The sequence below is a fragment of the Bombina bombina genome, chromosome 5, assembly GCF_027579735.1.
Source record: "Bombina bombina isolate aBomBom1 chromosome 5, aBomBom1.pri, whole genome shotgun sequence".
Taxonomy (NCBI): Eukaryota; Metazoa; Chordata; class Amphibia; order Anura; family Bombinatoridae; genus Bombina; species Bombina bombina.
The window spans coordinates 484858879-484886371 of record NC_069503.1 but is presented as its reverse complement, the minus strand read 5'-3'; the positions used below and the strand labels follow the sequence as shown (position 1 = coordinate 484886371).

Here is a 27493-nt window from a genome sequence, read left to right as displayed (position 1 = left end):
GAAATGCTTGAGCCTTCGCTGGATTTACTGGGACACGGGAAAGAAAAAATCTCTTTGCAGGAGGCCTTATCTTTAAGCCAATTCTGTACCCTTCTGAAACAATATTCTGAATCCAAAGATTGTGAACGGAATTGAACCAAATTTCTTTGAAAAAAACGTAATCTGCCCCCTACCAGCTGAGCTGGAATGAGGGCCGCACCTTCATGTGGACTTAGGAGCTGGTTTTGATTTTCTAAAAGGCTTGGATTTATTCCAGACTGGAGATGGTTTCCAAACTGATACCGCTCCTGAGGATGAAGGATCAGGTTTTTGTTCCTTGTTGTGACGAAAGGAACGAAAACGATTATTAGACCTAAATTTACCTTTAGATTTTTTATCCTGTGGTAAAAAAGTTCCTTTCCCTCCAGTAACAGTTGAGATAATAGAATCCAACTGAGAACCAAATAATTTATTACCCTGGAAAGAAAGGGAAAGCAGAGTAGACTTAGAAGACATATCAGCATTCCAAGTTTTAAACCATAAAGCTCTTCTAGCTAAAATAGCTAGAGACATATACCTGACATCAACTCTAATGATATCAAAGATGGCATCACAAATAAAATTATTAGCATGTTGAAGAAGAATAATAATGCTATGAGAATTATGATCTGTTACTTGTTGCGCTAAAGCTTCCAACCAAAAAGTTGAAGCTGCAGCAACATCCGTCAAAGATATAGCAGTTCTAAGAAGATTACCTGAACACAAGTAAGCTTTTCTTAGAAAGGATTCAATTTTCCTATCTAAAGGATCCTTAAGGAAGTACCAGCTGCCGTAGGAATGGTAGTACGCTTAGCAAGAGTAGAGACAGCCCCATCAACCTTAGGGATTTTGTCCCAAAATTCTAATCTGTCAGATGGCACAGGATATAATTGCTTAAAACGTTTAGAAGGAGTAAATGAATTACCCAAATTATTCCATTCCCTGGAAATTACTTCAGAAATAGCACCAGGAACAGGAAAAACTTCTGGAATAACTACAGGAGATTTAAAAACCTTATCTAAACGTTTAGATTTAGTATCAAGAGGACCAGAATCCTCAATTTCTAATGCAATTAGGACTTCTTTAAGTAAAGAACGAATAAATTCCATTTTAAATAAATATGAAGATTTATCAGCATCAACCTCTGAGACAGAATCCTCTGAACAAGAAGAGCCATTATCAGAATCAGAATGATGATGTTCATTTAAAAATTCATCTGAAAAATGAGAAGTTTTAAAAGACTTTTTACGTTTACTAGAAGGAGGAATAACAGACATAGCCTTCTTAATGGATTTAGAAACAAAATCTCTTATGTATCAGGAACACTCTGAGTATTAGATGTTGATGGAACAGCAACAGGTAATGTAACTTTACTAAAGGAAATATTATCTGCATTAACAAGTTTGTCATGACATTCAATACAAACAACAGCTGGAGGAACAGCTACCAAAAGTTTACAGCAGATACACTTAGCTTTGGTAGCTCCAGCACCAGGCAGCGATTTTCCAGAAATATCTTCTGACTCAGCTTCAACATGGGACATCTTGCAATATGTAATAGAAAAAACAACATATAAAGCAAAATTGATCAAATTCCTTAAATGACAGTTTCAGTAATGGGAAAAAAATGCCAGTGAACAAGCTTCTAGCAACCAGAAGCAATAAAAAATTAGACTTAAATAATGTGGAGACAAAAGTGACGCCCATATTTTTTTAGCGCCAAATAAGACGCCCACATTATTTGGCGCCTAAATGCTTTTGGCGCCAAAAATGACGCCCACATCCGGAACGCCGACATTTTTGGCGCAAAAGAACGTAAAAAATGACGCAACTTCCGGCGACACGTATGACGCCGGAAAAAGAAAAAAAATGTTTGCGCCAAAAAAGTCAGCGCCAAGAATGACGCAATAAAATGAAGCATTTTCAGCCCCCGCGAGCCTAAACAGCCCACAGGGAAAGTCAAATTTTAAAGGTAAGAAAAAAATTGTTTTATTCAAATGCATTATCCCAAATATGAAACTGACGGTCTGAAAATAAGGAATGTTGAACATCCTGAGTCAAGGCAAATAAATGTTTGAATACATATATTTAGAACTTTATAAAAAAGTGCCCAACCATAGCTTAGAGTGTCACAGAAAATAAGACTTACTTACCCCAGGACACTCATCTACATGTTTGTAGAAAGCCCAAACCAGTACTGAAACGAAAATCAGCAGAGGTAATGGTATATATATATATAAGAGTATATCGTCGATCTGAAAAGGGAGGTAAGAGATGAATCTCTACGACCGATAACAGAGAACCTATGAAATAGACCCCGTAAGAAGGAGATCATTGAATTCAAATAGGCAATACTCTCCTCACATCCCTCTGACATTCACTGCACGCTGAGAGGAAAACCGGGCTCCAACCTGCTGCGGAGCGCATATCAACGTAGAATCTAGCACAAACTTACTTCACCACCTCCATAGGAGGCAAAGTTTGTAAAACTGATTTGTGGGTGTGGTGAGGGGTGTATTTGTAGGCATTTTGAGGTTTGGGAAACTTTGCCCCTCCTGGTAGGAATGTATATCCCATACGTCATTAGCTCATGGACTCTTGCTAATTACATGAAAGAAACACTTGTCTTTGTACTCCTCACCTGGTTGCCTATACACACGCTTGACATCATCTGAGCCAAATAAGTTTATCTTGGTCTCATTAGACCACAGAACATGGTTCCAGTAATCCATGTCCTTAGTCTGCTTGTCTTCAGCCAACTGTTTGCGGGCTTTCTTGTGCATCATCTTTAGAAGAGGAGGCTTCCTTCTGGGATGACAGCCATGCAGACCAATTTGATGCAGTGTGTGGCGTATGGTCTGAGCACTGACAAGCGGACCACTCACCCCTTCAACCTCTGCATCAATGCTGGCAGTACTCATACGTCTATATCCAAAAGACAACCTCTGGATATGACTCGGAACATGTGCACTTAACTTCTTTGGTCGACCATGGCGAGACCTGTTCTGAGTGAAACCTGTCCTGTGAAACCGTTGTATGGTCTTGCCCACCGTGCTGCTGCTCAGTTTCAGGGCCTTGGCAATCTTCTTATAGCCTAGGCCATCTTTATGTAGAGCAACAATTCTTTTTTTCAGATCCTTAGAGAGTTATTTGCCATGAGGTGCCATATTGAACTTTCAGTGACCAGTATGAGAGAGTGTGAGCGATAATACCAAATTTAACACACCTGCTCCCCATTCACACCTGAGACCTTGTATCACTAACGATTCACATGACACCGGGGAGGGAAAATGGCTAATTGGGCCCAACTTGGACAATTCCACTTGGGGGTGTACACACTTTAGTTGCCAATGGTTTAGACATTAATGGCTGTGTGTTGAGTTATTTTGAGGGGACAGCAAATTTACACAGTTATACAGGCGGTACACTCACTACTTTACATTGTAGCAAAGTGTAATTTCTTCAGTGTTGTCACATGAAAAAGATATAATACAATATTTACAAAAGTGTGAGGGGTGTGTACTCACTTTTAAAATCTTGGGTTTCCTAAAATAAGTATTAGTTGTTGAGGATGTTAAAAAAATAACCAAGTAAAGCATCAATAAGTACAACTGAGATAAGCAAATTACCAAAACCTGTTAGAGCTTGCTTTAGTTCATTTTTGTCGATCGTTCCAGAATTGTCTGTGTCGAATGTGCGGAATATAGTCTGCCAGTCTGTAATGTATTTCCACACGCCAGAAAACTCACTGAAGTTTACCCCTCCTTTGTGTTCCCTGTCAAACATTGCTGAAATAAAAGGAAACAATAAATAAATAAAACACTAGTAATTTATGTTACATACAAAAAATTATATTAAAAATGTACCCGTTTCCCATTAAAGGGACACTAAACTAATTTTTTTTTTAATGATTTACATAAAGCATGCAATTTTAATCAACTTTCTAATTTACTCCTATTATCAATTTTTCTTAGTTCTCTTGCTATCTTTATTTAAAAAGCAGGAATGTAAAGCTTAAAGTGAAAGTCAATCCTAGCGTTTCTGAAACGCTCTGATTGACTATTGAAACAAATAAAGGGGACTTTCATTCATGAAGTATAAGATAATTGGGCCCAATTTGGACATTTCCACTTAGGGGTGTACTCACTTTTGTTGCCAACGGCTTGGCGTCCTTGGGAGCCGGATTACAGCACAGCTATTTGCTAAGAGGTGAAAACGTCAACTCTTAGCACAATTTTTTTTTTTTTGCTGTGGGCTTCGTTAGCAGCTCAGAACGGTGATCCGTTGAAACAAATAAAGGAGCTTTCTACATAAGGTATCTTATACTTCATGAAAAGAAAGAACAACACGGAAGGGGCGCCAATGGTGCAGATCAATGAGGGTTTCTGAAATGTACCAATGTACAGTGATAACAGGGTACTCACAATAGATGAGGGCATTCAATCATGCCAGTAGAGTCGGGCTGGATTTTGGCAGCAATCCAGCTGGCTGAACAAGTAGGCAGCTCTCTATCAGTATCCAAACGGAGACAGGCTAAAGAAGTGAAACAAAGTACAGAGGCGCCAATGGTGCAGATCAATGGTGGTATAAGGCACAATCACACCCCAATATGCACAGGATACTCACATGTAGTGAAGGCAATCAATCTTGCCCATAGAGACAGGCTGGAATTCACAGCAGTCCAGCTAGCTGTTCCAAAGTGTGGTAGTAGATGGGTGGGTTATAGAGTGTTGGTACTCTATAGTAGCATAGCAGCAAGAAGTGGTAGTTAAAACACTTAGAGTGGATGTAGTAAAAAGTAAATTTATTTAAAAAATATAAAAAATATATATAATATATATATATATATAAAACAATACCACTCAGCTCAGTGTTAAAACATATATATCTTAAACATAATGATTACATGCGACGCGTTTCTCAGATATACTGTTTCCTCAGGCCTGAGGAAACAGTATATCTGAGAAACGCGTCGCATGTAATCATTATGTTTAAGATATATATGTTTTAACACTGAGCTGAGTGGTATTGTTTTATATATATATATATTATATAGATTTTTTAAATTTTTTAAATAAATTTACTTTTTACTACATCCACTCTAAGTGTTTTAACTACCACTTCTTGCTGCTATGCTACTATAGAGTACCAACACTCTATAACCCACCCATCTACTACCACACTTTGGAACAGCTAGCTGGACTACTGTGAATTCCAGCCTGTCTCTATGGGCAAGATTGATTGCCTTCACTACATGTGAGTATCCTGTGCATATTGGGGTGTGATTGTGCCTTATACCACCATTGATCTGCACCATTGGCGCCTCTGTACTTTGTTTCACATCTTATACTTCATGAATAAAAGTCTCCTTTATTTGTTTCAATAGTCAATCCTAGGGTTTCAAAAAACGCGAGGATTGACTTTCACTTTAAGAGCTGTCCCATTTTTGTTTCAGAACCTGAGTTATGCTTGCTTATTTGTTTGCTAAATGTAGCAACCAATAAGCAAGCACTATCAAGGATGCTGAACCTAAAGTGGGCCGGCTCCTAAGCTTTAAATTCCTGCTTTTAAAATAAGGATAGCAAGAGAACGAAGAAGAAAAAAAATGATAATAGGAGTAAATTAGAAAGTTAAATTGCATGCTCTATCTGAATCATGAAAGAAAAAGAAAATGGGTTTAGTATCCCTTTAATGAGACAAAAATAAATTCAAACAAAAAACATAAAATTATGCTTACCAGATAATTTTGGCCACTAGGAGGAGGCTAAGACACCCCAGCCAAAGGCTTAAATACCTCCCCCACTTCTTCAAAACCCCAGTCATTCTACCAAGGGAACAAGAACAGTAGGAGAAATATCAGGTGAAAAAGGTGCCAGAAGAATAAATTTAAATTTAGGGACGCCCATCAGGGAGAACACGAGCTGGAGCTGTGGACTCTTCCCCATACAGAAGGAATGGAAATTATCTGGTAAGTATAATTTATGTTTTTCTTCTTAATATGGGAAGAGTCCCACAGCTGCATTCCTTACTTGTGGGAAACATATACCCAAGCTCTAGAGTACACAGATTGCTAACGGGATGGAAAAAAAGAGAGGCGGACCCTAATCTGAGGGCACCACAGCCTGCAAAAACCTTTCTCCCAGAGGCTGCTTCAGCAGAAGCAAAAACATTAAACTTGTAAAATTTGGAAAAAGTATGTAAGGAGGACCAGGTAGCCGCCTTACAAATCCATTAAGGCCTCGTTTTTGAAGGCCCAAGAGAAAACCACTGCTCTCGTAAAATGAGCCGTAATCCTCAGAGGAGGTTTATGTCCCGCTGTTTCTATGCTAAACAGATGACACTCCTTAGCCAAAAAGATAAGGAAGTCGAAGAGGCCCTCTGACCCCTACGCTTCCTGGAAAAGAGAACAAACAGAGAAAGAAGTTTGTCTAAATTCCTTTGTGGCCTGAAGATAGAACTTCAAGGCACAAACCACATAAAGAATTACGATGTAAACGTTCCTTGGATTAGGACATAAGGAACCACAATCTCTTGATTGATGTTGCGAATTGACACAACCTTAGGAAGAAAACCTAATTTGGTTCATAGAAAAGCCTTATCATGGAAAGCCAAATAAAGGAGGGACGCATTGCAAGGCAGCAATCACAGATACTTTGCGCGCAGAAGCAATAGCCAGTAGAAAAGGAACCTTCCAAGACAACAATTTAATGTCCACTTCATGCATAGGCTACAACGGAGCCCCGTTGCAAAACCTTAAGGACAAGATTGAAAGTCCAAGGAAGAGCCTTAGATCTAAACACAGGTCTGATCCTAGCAGAGCCTTAACAAATGACTACACATCTGGAAGCTCAGCGAACTCTTGTGCAGTAACACAGACAGGGCTGAAATCTGTCCCTTCAGGGGACTTGCAGAAAAGCCCTTCTCCAGTTCATCCTGGAGAACAGAATAAGTAGGTCCTCCACACCTTATGATAGATGCAAAGAGCAACAAGCTTACGAGCATGAATGAGAGGAAAAATAACTCTCAGAAAACCCTGTGTTGGCTAGGACTAAGCGTTCAATCTCCACGCAGTCAGCCTCAGAGAATTTAGACATTGATGAACAAGGAGACCTTGGTCAGCAGATCCCTGCGACAAGGTAACTTCCACGGAGGAGATAATGACATCCCCACTAGATCCGCAAACCATATCCTCCGCGGCCAAGACGGAGCAATCAGTATCACTGACGCCTGCTTGATTCGAGCCACTACACTAGGAAGTAGTGGTAACGGCAAGAGATGATAAATTAGATTGAACCTCCAAGGCACCGCTAATGCATCTGTTAGCTCTGCCTGAGGATCCCTGTACTTCGACCCATATCTGGGTAGCTTGGTATTGAGATGTCATAAGATCGTCCTCTTGTAAATCTCTGCAAACACTCAGGATGGAGACACAATTCTCCTGGATGAAAGGAGTGTCTGAGGAAGCACACTTGTGTCTCTTGCTAACAATAAACCTCAACGATAAGTAATATCTTACAAACTTTAAGATCATAAGACATTCAAATTAAGAAAGACTATGTATCCTTATTGTGTCCAATTAGTTACATTGTAAAGATACATTGTAACGCTTTGTAAATCATCTGAGAACCTTTGAACTTTGGGCATTATTCTGATGTTTTTATCTATTAAGGTGGAATAGTCAACAGCTGATTCTAGTAACAACTTACCATATTTTTGATTTTCTGGAATATGCATTTCAAACTTTGAGACCGGCAATATTTTTACTATTCTGTTAATATATTATCTGAATCATTATAGCTTAAGGGAGATGTCCCGTTTATTCCGTTTTATATAATAAATTAGATTTTTTATAAAGTGAAGAATATTATATTGATCTCCATACCACCCTTAGAGCTTTTAGCGCTCCTGAACTATTCTAGTTATTTTTTCAAAGGAAATGATGTCCATACTGGACACAATTAGACCACCTCCATACACCGAGCCACAGATGGCCTTAAGGAGGTCTGGAGTGCAAGACATGTTGAAGCTAGCTTGCAACGTCTCTGGTCTGTTAGAAATATTCTCATGTCTATGGAGTCTATTATAGTACCCGTGAATTCTACCCTGGTACTTGAGACAAGAGAACTCTCTCTAGATTTACCTTCCATACATGGAATCGAAGAAGACAGGGGAGAGATTCCGAATGGTCCACTCTTTGAAAAATTTCTTGGAGCCGTAGCTAGACCAAACAGAAGTGTAATAAACTGGAAGGCTTTGTCCAGGAACGCAAACCTTAGGAACTGGAAGTGCCCCTTGAGGTCTGAACTGCACAGTAACGTCTGGTGAAAAAAAAGGCCCCCTCCAGATGGAGGATCAGTAATGCTACGGGAAACTGCATGTGTAGAGAGAGAAGAATGTAGGGTACGCACCTCACTGGACAACAACTCCTCAGAGGTCAACAGCTCAGTGGTATCAAACATGTTTGATATTAACACATTATCAAGGCATATGGAACATAATTGAGAGGGCGGATCTTAGGCCTACTCACAAAATAAACAGGAATTACTCTTTAGTAATAGAGGGAGTACCCTCTAAAGTAACAGAATTCTCCATCGCTAGTGCAATAACCGGAGAACTATAGAAATAAAAATCTTATTTTATTCAAAAAAAGTCACCTTATACTCCAATGACTGGGGCACTCACCACCTCCTATGACCCAGACAGTACAGAGATTTATGACTCCTCTCTGATAGACACCTGGTCAGGTAAGAGGGAATGAATGACATGGTGCACAGTGCAGGACCGTCCCTGCCATGAGAAAAAGCGCGCCAAGCTTGTAAGCTGCACAGCTCTCAAAGTGAAAGCTGTATATTCCATAACAGCCTATGAGCCCATAACATCTCACACATAAAAGCAGCATAAAATCAAATAAACATATAAGATTATTCCCCACTGTTCAAAAATCCCCCTCAGGAGATATTAACCCTTGATTCTATACAGATAAAAGGAGTCAAACTCTGACCCTGTCTTTGTGCGTTATCATACATGTATAAAGAATTAAACGATCTTACCAGAATCTATGCCGTGGAACAGTAACTTGGTCCTTCAAGTTTGACAGATAGTAGCGTTGCTTCTGACATGGACTTGAGTGAAGAAAGCAAGCAGCGAAACTTGTCAACGCTGATTGCTTATGGAGCTGTAATTATGAGTCAGGATGGTTTCGCAGAAAGACTCTCCCTGCATCTCCAGGCTCTAACTTTCATCCATGCTCTCACTGAGAGGCTGACAGGACTACTTAAAACTCCAGTACCATCTCGAAGAGTATTACCCTCCATAAGAGACCACTCTGAAATATTCTAACACTTCTCTGCCAACCTGCTGTGATGAAAGGCAAAGAATGACTGGGGTTATGAGGAAGTGGGGGAGGCATTTAAGCCTTTGGCTGGGGTGTCTTTGCCTCCTCCTGGTGGCCAGGTTCAGTGTTTCCTACAAGTAAGGAATGCAGCTGTGGACTCTTCCCATATTAAGAAGGAAAGCATAAAATTAGTTACATCTGCTGAGGATCCACACTATAGTATGGAATGGTGTTAAGGGGACAGTAAATATAACAAACCATCCCTGCAATACATTGCATTACTGTTATCTTACATGGATATGAAACCCAAAATGTTTCTTTCATGATTCAGATAGAGCATTCACTTTCTAATATCCACTTGTCCCGGAACTTTGAAGGGAGTGTGCATCTGCATGAGCAAGTGAAATTAAAGGAGATAATAAAGCAAAGCGTGACATTATCATTGATGGAGCTGATCAGCTTTTTTTTTTTTTAAACATGCAGAAGACAGAAGCTGAAGAATAACTGTTCACAGAGCACTTACTACTGTAAGCTGAAGACATTAGGAAAAAGCAGTAAGTACCTCTTCACAAGTTCCTAACTGCTTTAAAGCCACCACTACCCAACTGCAAGGAATGGCGTGGAATACGTCTATACCCCAAAACTTGCTTGTAGATTAAATCAAATTTTTTCTTCAGACACCTAAACTTCACCTCCTCCATGCACCGAAGGCAAAGAGAATGACTGGGGGTTGTGGGTAAGTGTGAGACTTAGCAGTTTAACTGTGGTGCTCTTTGCCTCCTCCTGCTGGCCAGGAAATATTTTTTTTTTTTTTACACACACAGCTTTTTAGTTATGCTGCATCACTTTCAAATGAGTTAGCATATGGGTATTATGTTCCTTTATGATAACATTAATGAAAGGCATTGCAGATAGATTTAACGTTTACTAATCTCTTTGATAAGGCAGATATGGTAGATTTTTAAGACGCTGAATGTGACTAATTTTCAATACTAATCTGAGAGAGCACCTTGCAGTAACCAAACAAGAGGTTTGAGCCGTTTTCTCCTCAGTATTGCTGTGAAATTTTATTTCAAGCCTGTGATGTACATTGCATAATGTATTCCAGTTACACTGAGTACACTTACATATGATAGCACTGACAGTAGCAGGGTTGAATGGTGTCCATGTACCTGAAAGCAGAGAATACATGAAATGAACAAACAAAATAAAAACATAAATACTCTAGCCCTTCTAAATACAGTAAGTACACAATAAAAATGTGTTTCTTGGTAAATCTTGGTTACACAAACTAAGGGCCAACATTAGCACTTGTTATAAAGCAAAAAGCATGTATATTTGAACCACATTTTGTAAAAACTTGACTAGTATATCCAGTAAAATGCATTAATAATAACTAATTTCTTATGTAAACTTTAATTAAAAAATATTATAACTAAATTAAGTATGAGGCTTTTTCTTTAGCATTACTGTGTGTATTATATGTGGCCCAGTAGCCAATACCGCCAAAATGTTTGAAAACCTGCCTTAAAAAGGGGCATACAAGTGCAATATATCCGAGTATTTAACCCCTGCAAAGGGGTTAATTAAAGTTAGCTCAAGAGCAGCAAAGCACTACGGGGAGGAAGCTGATAAGAGGCATATGTGTGTAGCCACCATTTACCAGTTAGCTCAAAGTAGCGCATTGCTGCTGAAGGGGTTAATCAGGTAGCCTGTTACCCTCCCAAGCTGACACCTCCCTCCCCCTGATCTCTACCTGATCCCTCTTAAAGAGCTCTTTTTCCTCCCTGAAACCCCAGTGATCACCACTATCTTAGGTATTGACAGACACTCTGCCAATATGAAGTTTTAAGGCAATTTTTAATTAAAAAGGACCAGTCAACACAGTAGATCTGCATTATTAACAAATGCAAGATGCATTAACCAAATGTTTTCACAAATCAGACTATTTTGGAACTCTGACTCTGAATAATCTATTCCCTTACTCCTGGTATTAATGTTATATTTTCTTGTTGGTAAGATAGAGGTGTGAGGCTGGAGACAAGGGGGATCTCTTTTTTTTCCTTTTTTTTTTCGTTTTGTTTTGTTATGTTCTGTATTGTTATGTTATTTTAGGCAACCAGGAAAACAGCACAAGTGTACAACAACAAAGAGTAAGATATTGGAAAGTATGTGGTAGTAACTTCCTTAAAATATGACTTTGTGGATTCTCTTAATTTAAGAGCGACTTAATTTTTATTTTTTCTCTGATTGATAACCATTCTTTTCTTCTTTCTGTTAAACAAAGAAACTTATTCATGTGAAAAATTTGTACTTGTTGAATTGTACTCTGTGCTTGGAGATAAATAAATGATTAAAAGAAAACAAAAACCAAATGCAAGATAACAAGACAATGCAATAGCACTTAGTCTGAACTTCAAATGAGTAGATTTTTTTACATTTTAAAAGTTATGTCTATTTCCACTCCCCCTGTACCATGTGACAGCCATCAGCCAATCACAAATGCATACATGCTTATTCTGTGAATTCTTGCACATGCTCAGTAGGAACTGGTGACTCAAAAAGTTTAAATATAAAAAGACTGTGCACATTTTGTTAATGGAAGTAAATTGGAAACTAGTATTTTCTGCAGTGAAGGATCCCCCTTACCCTCCAACCTATTTGATCCCTCCCAAACAGATATCAAACTAGTGTCCACCGTCTTAGAGACTGGCAGCTGTCAGTACCCAGTTTTTACATATTTTGAACTTTTTTTTTTTTAAATGTTAGTGTAGCAGCCTCACTCCCCACCTCTAAGTGATCATTTAGTAGGGCCCCCCCTCTAATATATTTTCTGTAGTGTAGCAGATCCCTCTCTTCTGACCCTCCCACACCACCAATAGTCAGAACCGCCACAACCAAATGTAGAGGGATACAGAGTATATCTCTCTGCATTGGTAATCTACTGCACTACTATTTCTGCACTGCCCCACTCACTAACGTCAACAAAATTGTGGCAGAAGGAGCCCAGGAGATTAAAGACATACAGGGTATGACGCTGGTTGTTAAGTTGTTAACATATATATGCATACACACACATGCCTAAATAGGAGTATGTATATATGTATGTGTGCTCAGATGTATTTATGTATTTAAATTTGAATATCATTTTAATTGATTTAGTTTAATTTTGACAACAAAATAAAAGTAATATAAACAAAATGTATTCATTCAAACTTCACAGTAGTGACAACCATAGCTAATAGCAATATCCAGCTTTCTTTCCTGTACAAAAAAGGCCAAACTTATATTCAGTTTCTGTTGGCCATTTCATCAAGATAAGATTATATCTTATTACTTGACCTGTAAAAAGGAATCCGTAAAATATCAATAAAAACAAAAAACCCTACTCCCATGCCATCCAACGCCCCTCCCTCTCCCTACCCGCTTCAGTAATAATTTTCACCTCTCACATATAGCTAATTCTTGCTCGCTATTGTCCAGAAAGATAGCAGATAATTCTGACATTGAACAATAAAATCTTATCTTATTTAGTATTGCTTTGAATTTAGGGATTGAGGTTTTCAAAAACTTCGCAATAGTGGCGCAAACACACGTACATATTAAAAAAGCAATCGTATTTATGTATTTATAATTGCACTCCACCCATAATCTAGCACACAATTTGAAGTGACACTTTAAAATGATAGTATAGAAAGTATACCTGAAGTACTACATTTAAATAGTGCTTTTAAAAATTTGCCATTTAACGTAATTTTTTTAGAATGCTAAATATTACAAGAAAACACTTGTTTTCTATACAAGTGTGCTCCTGCACCTATGCAAAGCTGGAAAAGTTTGCAGAAAAGGAGAAACACTAAGGGGGCGATTTATAAGCACCAGTCTGCCACAGCTCGCCTCTGGTGGGCTGTATTCCCCTGGCAGAATTCAGCATTTGCACAAACATTGTTAGAATATCATTTAACATTTAAACCTCTAAATTTTTGCCTGTTTCAAATGCTTTTTTGTCAGCCTCTTAATCAAATGCTTTTTAATTTTATTTTCACAACAGGAGACTACTAGTTCATGTGTGCCATATAGATAATGTGTTCATGCCCGCAGAGTTATTTAAGATTTAGCACAACACAGTACTAAATGCAAGTAAATAGACAATACATAGTCACAGTCATGTGGTCAGGGGGCTGTCAGAAAATGCTTAGATACAAGGTAATCAGAGGTAAAAAACAAATTATGCTTACCTGATAATTTCAATTCCATCGAGGGAAGGAGAGTCCAAGGCTTCATTCATTACTGTTGGGAATTTATAACCTGGCCACTAGGAGGAGGCAAAGACACCCCAGCCAAAGGCTTAAATACCTCCCCCACTTCCCTCATCCCCCAGTCATTTTGCAGAGGGAACAAGGAACAGTAGGAAAAATACCAGGGTATAAATGGTGCCAGAAGATAAATTAAATTTAGGTCCGCCCATCGGAGATACAGAATCTTTCCTTGAAAAGGCAGGGACAACAGCTTCCACTTAGAGGTCTTGTCCGCAGACCAAGACTTTAGCCACAGAGCCCTGCGAGCTAAAACGAAAAAACCTGACACCTTAGCATTCAGGTGAATAATTTGCATATTGGCATCACAGATGAAAGAATTGGCGATCTTCAGCACCTTAATCTTATCCTGTATTTCGTCGATGGAAGTCTCCCCTCGACCATTTCACACAGGGATTCACACCAATATGTTGCAGCTCCAGCAAACGCTGCTACGGCCGCTGCCGGCTGAAAAACAACCCCAGTGTGTTGAAACACCTTCCTTAACATGTTTTCCAACTTTTTATCCATGGGCTCCTTAAACGACTAACTATCCTCGAAGGGAAATAGTTGTCCGCTTCACGAGCGTGGAGATAGCACCATCCACCTTAAGGACAGTACCCCACAGCTCAAGCCGAGAGTCCGGAATGGGGAACAGTTTCTTAAAGGAAGAAGGGGAAAAGGAAGAACCTAATTGCTCCAATTCATTCTTAATATTAGCCATCTTAACAGGTACCGGGAAGACCTGAGGCACTACCCTGTCCTCATAAACCTTATCAAGCTTAGGAATCGCAGGTTCCTCCGGAAGCTTTGGTTCCGGAACCTCCAGAGTAGCAAGCACTTGCTTCAGCAAAAAGTGCAAATGCTCTATCCTAAACCTAAAGTCAGGCTCCTCCACAGCCGGAGGTTTAGATGACACAGACTCCGATCCAGAAGGGGCCTCCTCCGAAGAGTCGGAGTGGGCCTCGTCATCGTGTAACGCCTCTGATATTTCCATAGGTGTAGACAACCCCTGGACCGCCATATTACGACCTACGCTTAGCAGAACGTGGCAAGGCATGGATCACTTTCGATACCGCCGTTTGCAGTTGATCCGCAAAATCTGAAGGCCAACGAATCTCTCCCACAGGAGTAATAGTTGGACCCTGGGGCACTGCATGTGCAATTGGAGATGAATGCAGGGAACACAACTCATGGGACGGGGAACCCTTAGAGGTGGACGTCTCAGAAGTACTAGACATCCGTTTACCTTTAGAAGTCGTAACTTTATTAAGGCATGTGGAACATAGTTGAGTAGGCTGTTCTACCATATATGAGTCGGGATGGTTTCGCAGAAAGACTCTCCCTGCATCTCCAGACTCTAACTTTCGCCCAGGCTCTCACTGAGAGGCTGACAGGACTACTTAAAAGTACCATTCCGAAGAGTACTACCCTTCATAAGAGACTACTCCGATCTTCTGCACTTTTCTGCCGTCCTCCTGTGACGAAAGGCAAAGAATGACTGGAGGATTAGGGAAGTGGGGTAGGTATTTAAAACTTTGGCTGGGGTGTCTTTGCCTCCTCCTGGTGGCCAGGATCTAAATTCCCAATAGTAATGAATGAAGCCGTGGATTCTCCTCCCCTTTAGATGGAAAGTATATTAATATAACTGTTGGTTATGCAAAACTGGGGAATTGGTAATAAGGGGATTTATCTATATCTTTTAAAATAATAAAAATTCTATTCTAGACTGTCTCTTTATTACTGTTATTTGCTTGTTTATAAAAGTGTTTTTACAATACTTATATATATTTTTTGTCTATAAAAAATTCATTTTTTCAGCTGGATATTTAAATTATTTTATTACTGAATTCATATTTTTAAAAGTTTTATTTTATATACTAACATGTCTGAAGTTCCTGAAGGGAGTAACCCTTTAACTGCACATTCTGTGCAAGTTATGATAGACTCTTTTATGAGTAAATTATTTAATAAAATGACCACTTTAATGGGTATAAAGGATTCAAAAAAAGTCTTTAAAAAGAAAGAATCCATCTATTGCTGTTCAAGCAAGCAAAAGGTTAATTGTTAAATCACGTCAGTTACTTTGACACTTTTCCTCACAGCAAAGGAAGTAAAAAACATAATTTATGCTTACCCGATAAATTTATTTCTCTTGTAGTGTATCCAGTCCACGGATCATCCATTACTTGTGGGATATTCTCCTTCCCAACAGGAAGTTGCAAGAGGATCACCCACAGCAGAGCTGCTATATAGCTCCTCCCCTCACTGCCATATCCAGTCATTCGACCGAAACAAGCCAAGAAAGGAGAAACCATAGGGTGCAGTGGTGATTGTAGTTTAATTAAAATATAGACCTGCCTGAAAAGGACAGGGCGGGCCATGGACTGGATACACTACAAGAGAAATAAATTTATCAGGTAAGCATAAATTATGTTTTCTCTTGTTAAGTGTATCCAGTCCACGGATCATCCATTACTTGTGGGATACCAATACCAAAGCTAAAGTACACGGATGATGGGAGGGACAAGGCAGGAACTTAAACGGAAGGAACCACTGCCTGTAGAACCTTTCTCCCAAAAACAACCTCCAAAGAAGCAAAAGTATCAAATTTGGAAAAAGTATGAAGCGAAGACCAAGTCGCAGCCTTGCAAATCTGTTCAACAGAGGCCTCATTTTTAAAGGCCCAGGTGGAAGCCACAGCTCTAGTAGAATGAGCTGTAATCCTTTCAGGAGGCTGCTGTCCAGCAGTCTCATAGGCTAAACGGATTATACTCCGAAGTCAAAAAGAAAGAGAGGTTGCCGAGGCTTTTTGACCTCTCCTCTGTCCAGAGTAAACGACAAACAGGTTAGATGTTTGGCGAAAATCTTTAGTAGCCTGTAAGTAAAACTTCAAGGCACGGACTACGTCCAGATTATGCAAAAGACGTTCCTTCTTTGAAGATAGAATTAGGACACAATGATGGAACAACAATCTCTTGATTGATATTCTTGTTAGAAACCACCTTAGGTAAAAACCCAGGTTTTGTACGCAGAACAACTTAATCTGAATGAAAGATCAGATAAGGAGAATCACAATGTAAGGCAGATAACTCCGAGACTCTTCGAGCCGAGGAAATAGCCATCAGAAAAAGAACTTTCCATGATAGAAGTTTGATATCAGAATGAAGGGGTTCCAACGGAACACCTTGAAGAACTTTAAGAACCAAGTTTAAGCTCCATGGAGGAGCAACAGGTTTAAACACAGGCTTAATTCTAACTAAAGCCTGACAAAATGCCTGAACGTCTTTAACTTCTGCCAGATGCTTGTGTAAAAGAATAGACAGAGCAGAAATCTGTCCCTTTAAAAGAACTAGCTGATAATCCTTTGTCCAAACCCTCTTGGAGGAAGGACAATATCCTAGGAATCCTAACCCTACTCCATGAGTAGTTCTTGGATTCACACCAATGAAGATATTTACGCCATATCTTGTGGTAAATTTTCCTGGTGACAGGCTTTCGTGCCTGTATTAAGGTATCAATTACTGACTCGGAGAAGCCACGCTTTGATAGGATCAAGCGTTCAATCTCCATGCAGTCAGTCTCAGAGAAAGTAGATTCGGATGATTGAAAGGACCTTGTATTAGAAGGTCTTGTCTCAGAGGCAGAGTCCATGGTGGAAAGGATGACATGTCCACTAGGTCTGCATACCAGGTCCTGCGTGGCCACGCAGGCGCTATCAATATCACCGATGCTCTCTCCTGTTTGATTTTGGCAATCAGACGAGAGAGCAGAAGAAACGGTGGAAACACATAAGCCAGGTTGAAGAACCAAGGCGCTGCTAGAGCATCTATCAGTGCCGCTTCTGGGTCAATGGACCTGGATCCGTAACAAGGAAGCTTGGCGTTCTGGCGAGACGCCATGAGATCCAATTCTGGTTTTCCCCAACGGAGAACCAATTGAGCAAACACCTCCGGATGGAGTTCCCACTCCCCCGGATGAAAAGTCTGACGACTTAGAAAATCTGCCTCCCAGTTCTCTACACCTGGGATATGGATCGCTGACAGGTGGCAAGAGTGAGTCTCTGCCCAGCGAATTATCTTGGAGACTTCTGACATCGCTAGGGACCTCCTGGTTCCCCCTTGATGGTTGATGTAAGCCACAGTCGTGATGTTGTCCGACTGAAATCTGATGAACCTCAGTGTTGCTAACTGAGGCCAAGCTAGAAGAGCATTGAATATTGCTCTTAACTCCAGAATATTTATTGGGAGGAGTTTCTCCTCCTGAGTCCATGAACCCTGAGCCTTCAGGGAGTTCCAGACTGCACCCCAACCTAGAAGGCTGGCATCTGTTATAATTGTCCAATCTGGTCTGTGAAAGGTCATACCCTTGGACAGATGGACCCGAGATAACCACCAGAGAAGAGAATCTCTGGTTTCCTGATCCAGATTTAGTAGAGGGGACAAATCTGTGTAATGCCCATTCCACTGACTGAGCATGCATAATTGCAGCGGTCTGAGATGCAGGCGCGCAAATGGCACTATGTCCATCGCCGCTACCATTAAGCCGATTACCACCGTGGGGCGCGGAATGGAGTGAAGAACACGGCAAGCATTTAGAAGTTTTGATAACCTGCCTGGACTCCGTCAGGAAAATTTTCATTTCTATAAGAGTCCCTAGGAAGGAAACCCTTGTGAGAGGAGATAGAGAACTCTTTTCCTCGTTCACTTTCCACCCTTGCGACCTCAGAAATGCCAGAACTATCTCTGTATGAGATTTGGCAATTTGAAAGCTTGACGCCTGTATCAGGATGTCGTCTAGGTAAGGAGCCACCGCTATGCCTCGCGGTCTTAGGACCGCCAGAAATGAGCCCAGAACCTTTGTAAAAATTCTTGGGGCTGTAGCCAATCCGAATGGAAGAGCTACAAATTGGTAATGCCTGTCTAGAAAGGCAAACCTCAGGAACCGATGATGATTCTTGTAAATCGGAATGTGAAGGAAGGCATCCTTTAAGTCCACTGTGGTCATGTACTGACCCTCTTGGATCATGGGTAAAATGGTTCGAATAGTTTCCATCTTGAATGACTGAACTCTGAGGAATTTGTTTAGGATCTTTAGATCCAAAATTGGTCTGAAGGTTCCCTCTTTTTTGGGAACCACAAACAGATTTGAATAAAACCCCTGTCCTTGTTCCGTCCGCGGAACTGGATGGATCACTCCCATTACAAGGAGGTCTTGTACGCAGCTTAGGAATGCCTCTTTCTTTATCTGGTTTGCAGATAATCTTGAAAGGTGAAATCTCCCTTGTGGAGGAGAAGCTTTGAAGTCCAGAAGATATCCCTGAGATATGATCTCCAACGCCCAGGGATCCTGAACATATCTTGCCCACGCCTGGGCGAAGAGAGAGAGTCTGCCCCCTACTAGATCCGTTGTCGGATAGGGGGCCGCTCCTTCATGCTGTCTTAGAGGCAGCAGCAGGCTTTCTGGCCTGCTTGCCCTTGTTCCAGGACTGGTTAGGTTTCCAGGCCTGCTTGGATTGAGCAAAAGTTCCCTCTTGTTTTGGAGCAGAGGAAGTTGATGCTGCACCTGCCTTGAAATTTCGAAAGGCACGAAAATTAGACTGTTTGGCCCTTGATTTGGCCCTGTCCTGAGGAAGGGTATGACCCTTACCTCTAGTAATGTCAGCAATAATTTCTTTCAAACCAGGCCCAAATAAGGTCTGCCCCTTGAAAGGAATGTTGAGTAATTTAGACTTTGAAGTCACGTCAGCTGACCAGGATTTAAGCCATAGCGCCCTACGCGCCTGGATGGCGAATCCGGAATTCTTAGCCGTTAGTTTAGTCAAATGAACAATGGCATCAGAAACAAATGAGTTAGCTAGCTTAAGTGTTCTAAGCTTGTCAATAATTTCAGTCAATTGAGCTGTATGGATGGCCTCTTCCAGGGCCTCAAACCAGAACGCCGCCGCAGCAGTGACAGGCGCAATGCATGCAAGGGGCTGTAAAATAAAACCTTGTTGAATAAACATTTTCTTAAGGTAACCCTCCAATTTTTTATCCATTGGATCTGAAAAAGCACAATTGTCCTCAACCGGGATAGTGGTACGCTTTGCTAAAGTAGAAACTGCTCCCTCCACCTTAGGGACTGTCTGCCATAAGTCCCGTGTAGTTGCATCTATTGGAAACATTTTTCTAAATATAGGAGGTGGGGAAAAGGGCACACCGGGTCTATCCCACTCCTTACTAATAATTTCTGTAAGCCTTTTAGGTATTGGAAAAACATCAGTACTCACCGGCACTGCATAGTATTTATCCAGCCTACACAATTTCTCTGGCACTGCAATTGGGTCACAGTCATTCAGAGCAGCTAATACCTCCCCAAGCAATACACGGAGGTTCTCAAGCTTAAATTTAACATTAGAAATCTCTGAATCAGGTCTCCCTGATTCAGAGACGTCACCCACATACTGAAGCTCTCCGTCCTCAGGTTCTGCATATTGTGACGCAGTATCAGACATGGCTCTTACAGCATCTACACGCTCTGTATCTCGTCTAACCCCAGAGCTATCGCGCTTGCCTCTCAATTCAGGCAATCTGGATAATACCTCTGACAGGGTATTATTCATGATTGCAGCCATGTCCTGCAAAGTAATCGCTATGGGCGTCCCTGATGTACTTGGCGCCATATTAGCGTGTGTCCCTTGAGCGGGAGGCGAAGGGTCCGACACGTGGGTTGAGTTAGTCGGCATAACTTCCCCCTCGACAGACCCCTCTGGTGACAATTCTTTTATAGATAAAGACTGATCTTTACCGTTTAAGGTGAAATCAATACATTTAGTACACATTCTCCTATGGGGCTCCACCATGGCTTTTAAACATAATGAACAAGTATCCTCTGTTTCAGACATGTTTGTACAGACTAGCAATGAGACTAGCAAGCTTGGAAAACACTTTAAAGCAAGTTAACAAGCAATATAAAAACCGTTACTGTGCCTTTAAGAGAAACAAATTTTTACAAAATTTGAAATAACAGTGAAAAAAGGCAGTTACACTAACGAAATTTTTACAGTGTATGTAACAAGTTAGCAGAGCATTGCACCCACTTGCAAATGGATGATTAACCCCTTAACACCAAAAACTGAATAATAAATGACAAAAACGTTTTTAAACACAGTCACAACAACTGCCACAGGTCTACTGTGGTTGTTACCCTCCTCAAACACGACTTTTGAAGCCTTTTGAGCCCTTCAGAGATGTCCTGTATCATGCAGAAGGAAGCTGAGTGTCTCAATCTGTAATTCTAGCTGCGCAGAAAAGCGCTAAAATAGGCCCCTCCCACTCATATTACAACAGTGGAAAGCCTCAGGAAACTGTTTCTAGGCAAAAATCAAGCCAGCCATGTGGAAAAAAACTAGGCCCCAATAGGTTTTGTCACCAAACATATATGAAAACGATTAACATGGCAGCAAACGTTTTTATATTACATTTTTATAAGAGTATGTATCTCTGTTAATAAGCCTGATACCAGTCGCTATTAAATCACTGCATTTAGGCTTAACTTACATTAATCCGGTATCAGCAGCATTTTTCTAGCAAATTCCATGCCTAGAAATATGTTAACTGCACATACCTTATTGCAGGAAAACCTGCACGCCATTCCCCCTCTGAAGTTACCTCACTCCTCAGAATATGTGAGAACGGCAGTGGATCTTAGTTACTTCTGCTAAGATCATAGAAATCACAGGCAGATTCTTCTTCTAATGCTGCCTGAGATGAAACAGTACACTCCGGTAACATTTAAAAATAACTAACTTTTGATTGAAGTTAAAAAACTAACTATAATACACCACTCTCCTCTTACTACCTCCATCTTTGTTGAGAGTTGCAAGAGAATGACTGGGTATGGCAGTGAGGGGAGGAGCTATATAGCAGCTCTGCTGTGGGTGATCCTCTTGCAACTTCCTGTTGGGAAGGAGAATATCCCACAAGTAATGGATGATCCGTGGACTGGATACATTTAAGAGAAAAGCTGTTAAACGGACCCTGCACCCCAAGGGTACTCAAATGGGGGATTCTATTGTAATGTCAAAATAAAAATCTAAAGTGAAAAATATTGATAAAATCCCTTCCTCTAATTCTTCAGATGAAGATGATTACACTGACATTAATTCTGATTCATTTGATAACTCAGACGACTAATTATTCTCCAGCTGCCAAAAAACACAAAAAGATGACAAAATTTGTCAAACAAATTTAATGAGGAAGAGGAAAATTAACTTTTGGATTGTCTTGGTAACCTGAGATTTAATCCAGACGAGTTACACCATCCCCGTTCATCGGAATGGTGTCCTTCAATTGATGTTGCCAAGTTTATTGATTTTCAGCTTCGCAAACCCCTAAAGAAGCAAGCCAGAAATAAAATGAGAGCAGAATGCCCTCGTCCCCTTCTTCCAAAAAATGTTGCCCTCACTCCCGAGGTTGACCCCAAAGTTTTAAAATGTATTGGAGCCCCAGGGTACAAATTAAAAAAGGGTATTGACAGATCGTGGAAGATCTGTCAAGATAAACTTCTCGACACTGTAGGTCCCCTAACTAAATTGTTCGAATTATCTGAAATGGGAGTTGCTAAAAATGTTCAGTTGGATCCTTTTGTGGTTAGAGAATGGGTCCAAAGACTCCTTTGCTTTGTGGGTAATACCAACTCTGCCATGTCTCTCGAGAGACGTCTTAACAGTCTCAGAAAGATTGACCCAAAGATATGTGACTTTGCTTCTAATAGTATTGCCTCAGATAACAATGGTCTCCTCTTTGGAGATTCTTATTTAAAGGAGTTGAATCAATACGTCAACACCTTTTCCACTCTGAATAAGGTTAAATCCTCAGTTAAGAAAATCTTTTATCCATCTCAGAATTTCTCTAGCAGGGCCGGGAGAGGCAGAGGCCGCTTTCCCGGCCGTCAGCCATTCATATCCAGGTCTCACTACTTCCAAGCACTTCAATTCCACTATCCTCCCCAATTCCAATCTCATTACCAGAGGAACTACCAAGAACCCTCAACTTCCTCTTTTTTTCCCTTCAAGAGGGCGCCCATGGAACCAAAGAAGTTTTAGGGGCAGGACAAGACCAAGACAAGCTCCAGGTATGTACATTATTTCCTCCTCATGCTCTTTTTTCCCCAGACAGAATTGGTGGCAGAATCGCATTGTTTCCCCAAAATTGGGTTTCAATTACCTCAGACCCTTGGATTCTTCAAGCGCTCTCAGGCATTCTCATAGAATTTGTTTCTCAACCTATTCAAATAAAACGTCCTCACCCTATCCATTTTTCCAAAAGCGACGAACTTCTGGTTCAAGACGAAATCTCAACACTTTTATCCAAAAGAGCAATTTTGCCAGCTCTCTACCCTCACAATGCTTATTTAAGCAACCTTTTTCTGGTCAAAAAGAAAAACAATCAATTCAGACCAGTGATAAATCTAAAAGCCTTGAACGCTTATGTTCATTACCATCATTTCAAGATGGAGGACATTCATCTTTTAAGAGAATGTCTGAGAGAAAACGATTGGTTAGTTCGCCTAGATCTCACAGACGAGTACTTGACCGTTCCGATTGCCCAAGAGCATTGGAAATATTTGACTTTCGGTTGGAAAGACCAATTTTGGAATTTTACCTGCCTGCCTTTTGGTCTGTCTTCCGCTCCTTGGATTTTCACCAAGTTATTGAAACCCGTGGTAGCTTGGCTGAGGCTTCGGGTGTTAGTCTAATAATTTATTTGGACGACATTCTTATTATGGATCAAGATTTCCTATCTCTTCAAAATCACCTTTATTCAACAATTTCCTTATTGGAATCTCTAGGTTTTATTGTCAATAAACAGAAGTCAATTCTTCTCCCTACCAGATCTTTGGTTTTCCTAGGATTCCAGATAGACACTGTCCTATCTACCTTGAATCTTGCTTCAGACAAAGTGAAGAATATCAAGAAAGACATTTTTAAAACTTTATCCAAGGATTCAGTTCCTATCAGGACTATAGCCAGGATAGTAGAGTTACTTTCATCCTCTATTCAGGCTATATTCCCCGCTCCATTACACTATCGCGAACTCTAAAGACTAAAAATTCTTCATTTGAGAAAAGGTTTTTCTTATTCTCATTTGATTCCTCTTTCTTCAGAAGCCAAGGACAAACTTTTCTGATGGCTTTCTCATTTGGAAGCCTGGAATGGAAGAGCCATTTTTGGCAAGACTCCAGATTTCATTATCGAATCCGACACCAGTCTATCAGGCTGGGGAGCTCGTTGTGGTCCCTCCATCACAGGTGGCAAATGGACTCTGGAAGAGAAACTCTTTCATATCAATTGTTTAGAGTTATTGGCTGGCTCGTTTGCAGTCAAAAGTTTTGACTAATAGTGGTATAAATGTGTATCAGGTTACCTGTGTGTCTGATAATATTCTCACCATACATAGGTGGTGTGTAAAATTAAAAGATAAATGCTGTCTCTCCAAGACAATAAAGCTTCCAGATTCAAATTCTATAATACAAATATATATATATATATTTATTAAATAAAAGTTTCTAATATATGAAATAAAAAAAATGACTATTTATTCACATGTAGTGATCAGTTGACAGTTTTTAAAACAATGGATAAAATAAGGTAATACAATATTAAAAACACCGGTGTTTTTTTGTTTTTTTTTTATACACAAAAAACTATAAAAACTCAAATTGAGATAATATAAGCAAGCAGGTATACTCAGAAGATAAAACCAAAACTTAAACAGAGAGGACTCATATACCTCTATGCGTATGACTAGCAAAAGACATATGTAAATGCATAAATGAGTATATGAACCTGTGTCCGGTATCCGTTAAATCAGCGTGTACATATGTAATTCAGATATTTAAGGGTTAAGCAAATCTTATACAGTTCCTTATTGCTTAATGTTCTGGCAAACATGTGGTGACTATCCTTCCGTCAAAAATATATTGAAGCAAATGTATATTGAAACGAGTGTGGCAAAATATAGCCAATACTATGTAGCTGATGTGTTAGTTTTTAGATTTCAGCGTCTCTGTTGTTAAACCAAATTTTGTTGATCTAATTGTACACAAAACCGTTGGGATAAGTTTTTTAAGGTGAGCATAGTTCTGCCCACTGAATAGGCAATCACTATCATATATTAGTCAAATGTTTTGCCAAGTTTTCTTCTCCAGTTTCTATTCTCCTGCGTATGGACAATATCTTGGTGGTGCGGTATCTCAATCGTTTGGGATGTACAAAATCCAGAGATTTGTCCAATATAACCAAAGAGTTCATTCATCTTTGTTTGGACAGGAATATTTCTATCAAAGCAGAATATATTCCAGGTCAATCAAATTCAGCTGCGGATTGGGGATCTCGTCATTTGACTGATTTCAGCGACTGGAAATTGGACAGGAACATTTTCCTCGCTCTCCAATTTCTCAGGGGTCCCTTTTGTTTGGATCTTTTCCCATCCAGGACCAATTTTCAAAATCGTCCGTATTTTAGCTGGCGTCCGGATCCGGAGGCGGCGGCCATAGATGCTTTTCTTCATCCTTGGCCCCCTCAGAGAGCTTACGCTTTCCCTCCTTTTTCAATGATTCCGAGGACAATTTCAACTGTTCGCAGGGATCTTCTTCGTTTAACGATTGTGACACCCTTTTGGCTGACACAATCGTGGTACCCCTCTCTATTGGAGATGTCCATCAATCTCCCGATTCTGTTTCCTCCTCTGCCTCATCTTCTCATGAACCCGGAAGGCAATTTTCACAGCCTAGTTCTCCAAGGTTCTCTTCTCCTGGTAGCATAGATGATCTCAGGGGACCCTGGTCTCTCCAAGGCCTTTTGGAAGGAGCTAAGTCTGTCATCCAGGATTCATGGGCCCCAGGGACTAGTAGATGCTACTTTGCAGCATGGTCTAAATGGTTTTGCTGGTGCCTGCGGAGAAATTTGGATCCCTTTTCTTCAGATGTAACTGAAATTATCAATTATCTGTCTCATCTTTTTGATTCAGGTCTTGCTTACAGAACTATTAATGTTTATTGTTCAGCTATTTCTGCACGACAATCTAATTAATAATCTTTCTGTGGGTAAGCATCCTCTGATTTGTAGGGTTCTCAAAGCTATCAGACTAAAAGGTCCTTCTGTGCCTAAACATGAATTTTTCTGGGACGTTGATTTAATTTTTTCCCTTTTTAAATCCTGGCCCGATAATGTATCCTTATCCCTAAAACAACTTTCTGCCAAACTCGCTACTCTTCTTTGTCTAATTTCTTTTAGAAGAGTTTCTGATGTTAAAGCTTTAGATTGGAATTCTAAACGTTTTTCCCCTGAAGGAGTTACCTTTTTTCTGTCTCGTAGAACTAAAACTCTTTCTACTTCAATTTTTTGTCCTTATCTTCCTTCTGAACCTTCTCTCTGTGTGGTTGAATGTCTGAAGTCTTATGAATCAAGAACTCTATCTTTCAGAAAACCTTCTGTCAATCAACTTTTGATTTCTTTTGCTCCTCCTTATGCTCCTATAACTTCTACTTCCATTGCGAGATGGGTTAAATGGGTCATGAAAGAAGCCGGTATCGATATCTCTTTTACAGCTCATTCTGTTAGAGGTTCAGCTGCCTCGAAGGCCTTTCTAAAATCTGCCCCTCTTCAACAAATTTTGAGTGCGGCAGATTGGTCTTCGGATTCTATTTTTAAATAATTCTACTTCAGACCCATTCAACACGCCTCTCTATTTTCCTAATCATTTTCCTAATATGCTTTAAACTTGCAAAATAGGAGTCTCTGGTCTTGTAATAAAATTCAGATTATCCTAATTCTTTCAAGGTATAATCTAGATTTTTATTAGAGACACAGAGACGAGTATTTTTCCACCTCAGATATGTTGTTATATCCCTCCCTTTTCTTGATTTATATATATTATTAATATTTTTTTGTCTTTAACAGTTTCCATCTGAATGCAACCCCTTCCTTTTATCCGGATTTAAACCTTCCTTTGAAGATAACCATCTTTCAAAGGGAATGTGGACTGCTGTGATTTCTTCAATCAATTTCATCAATTCTAAGAAATTCTTATGTAAATTTTTCGTTTCATTGGCTTCTGTGATTTTATGCTGTTTTGGACTTTTTACGTTCATTAATATTGTGTTCTTTGTGAGCATCAGTTAGAAAGAGGAGGTTTGTCAGTATATGGGTCAGTTTATACTCATTTACCTCTTCTGATTGGCTGTTTTTTCTTGTTGTTATAAGTAGCTCTCATGTTAGCTTCTTATTGTATTTTCAATATATGTTATGGTTACTTTTAAAGGCTGCATAAGAGTAGCAAAGAAAGATATGCAAAATACTTGTCTCTGTGTCTTTAATAAAAACAGAATTTATGTTTACCTGATAAATTACTTTCTCCAACGGTGTGTCCGGTCCACGGCGTCATCCTTACTTGTGGGATATTCTCTTCCCCAACAGGAAATGGCAAAGAGCCCAGCAAAGCTGGTCACATGATCCCTCCTAGGCTCCGCCTTCCCCAGTCATTCGACCGACGTAAAGGAGGAATATTTGCATAGGAGAAATCATATGATACCGTGGTGACTGTAGTTAGAGAAAATAAATCATCAGACCTGATTAAAAAAACCAGGGCGGGCCGTGGACCGGACACACCGTTGGAGAAAGTAATTTATCAGGTAAACATAAATTCTGTTTTCTCCAACATAGGTGTGTCCAGTCCACGGCGTCATCCTTACTTGTGGGAACCAATACCAAAGCTTTAGGACACGGATGATGGGAGGGAGCAAATCAGGTCACCTAGATGGAAGGCACCACGGCTTGCAAAACCTTTCTCCCAAAAATAGCC

General features: G+C 40.1%; 1 protein-coding gene across 2 annotated transcripts in view; it reads right to left on the bottom strand.

The window, feature by feature from the left end:
* Window positions 1-27493, bottom strand: part of PDCD6 (programmed cell death 6) — a 175733-nt gene that overhangs the window by 20091 nt on the left and 128149 nt on the right. Inside the window, exons 3-4 of one of the 2 annotated variants that reach the window (XM_053714397.1) lie at window positions 10479-10523; window positions 3647-3805 (exon numbers count right to left, since the gene is read on the bottom strand). In XM_053714397.1, coding sequence (XP_053570372.1) covers window positions 3647-3805; window positions 10479-10523 — 204 coding nt within the window. The remainder of the gene's footprint in view (window positions 1-3646; window positions 3806-10478; window positions 10524-27493) is intronic. The other variant, XM_053714398.1, reaches the window with a different exon arrangement.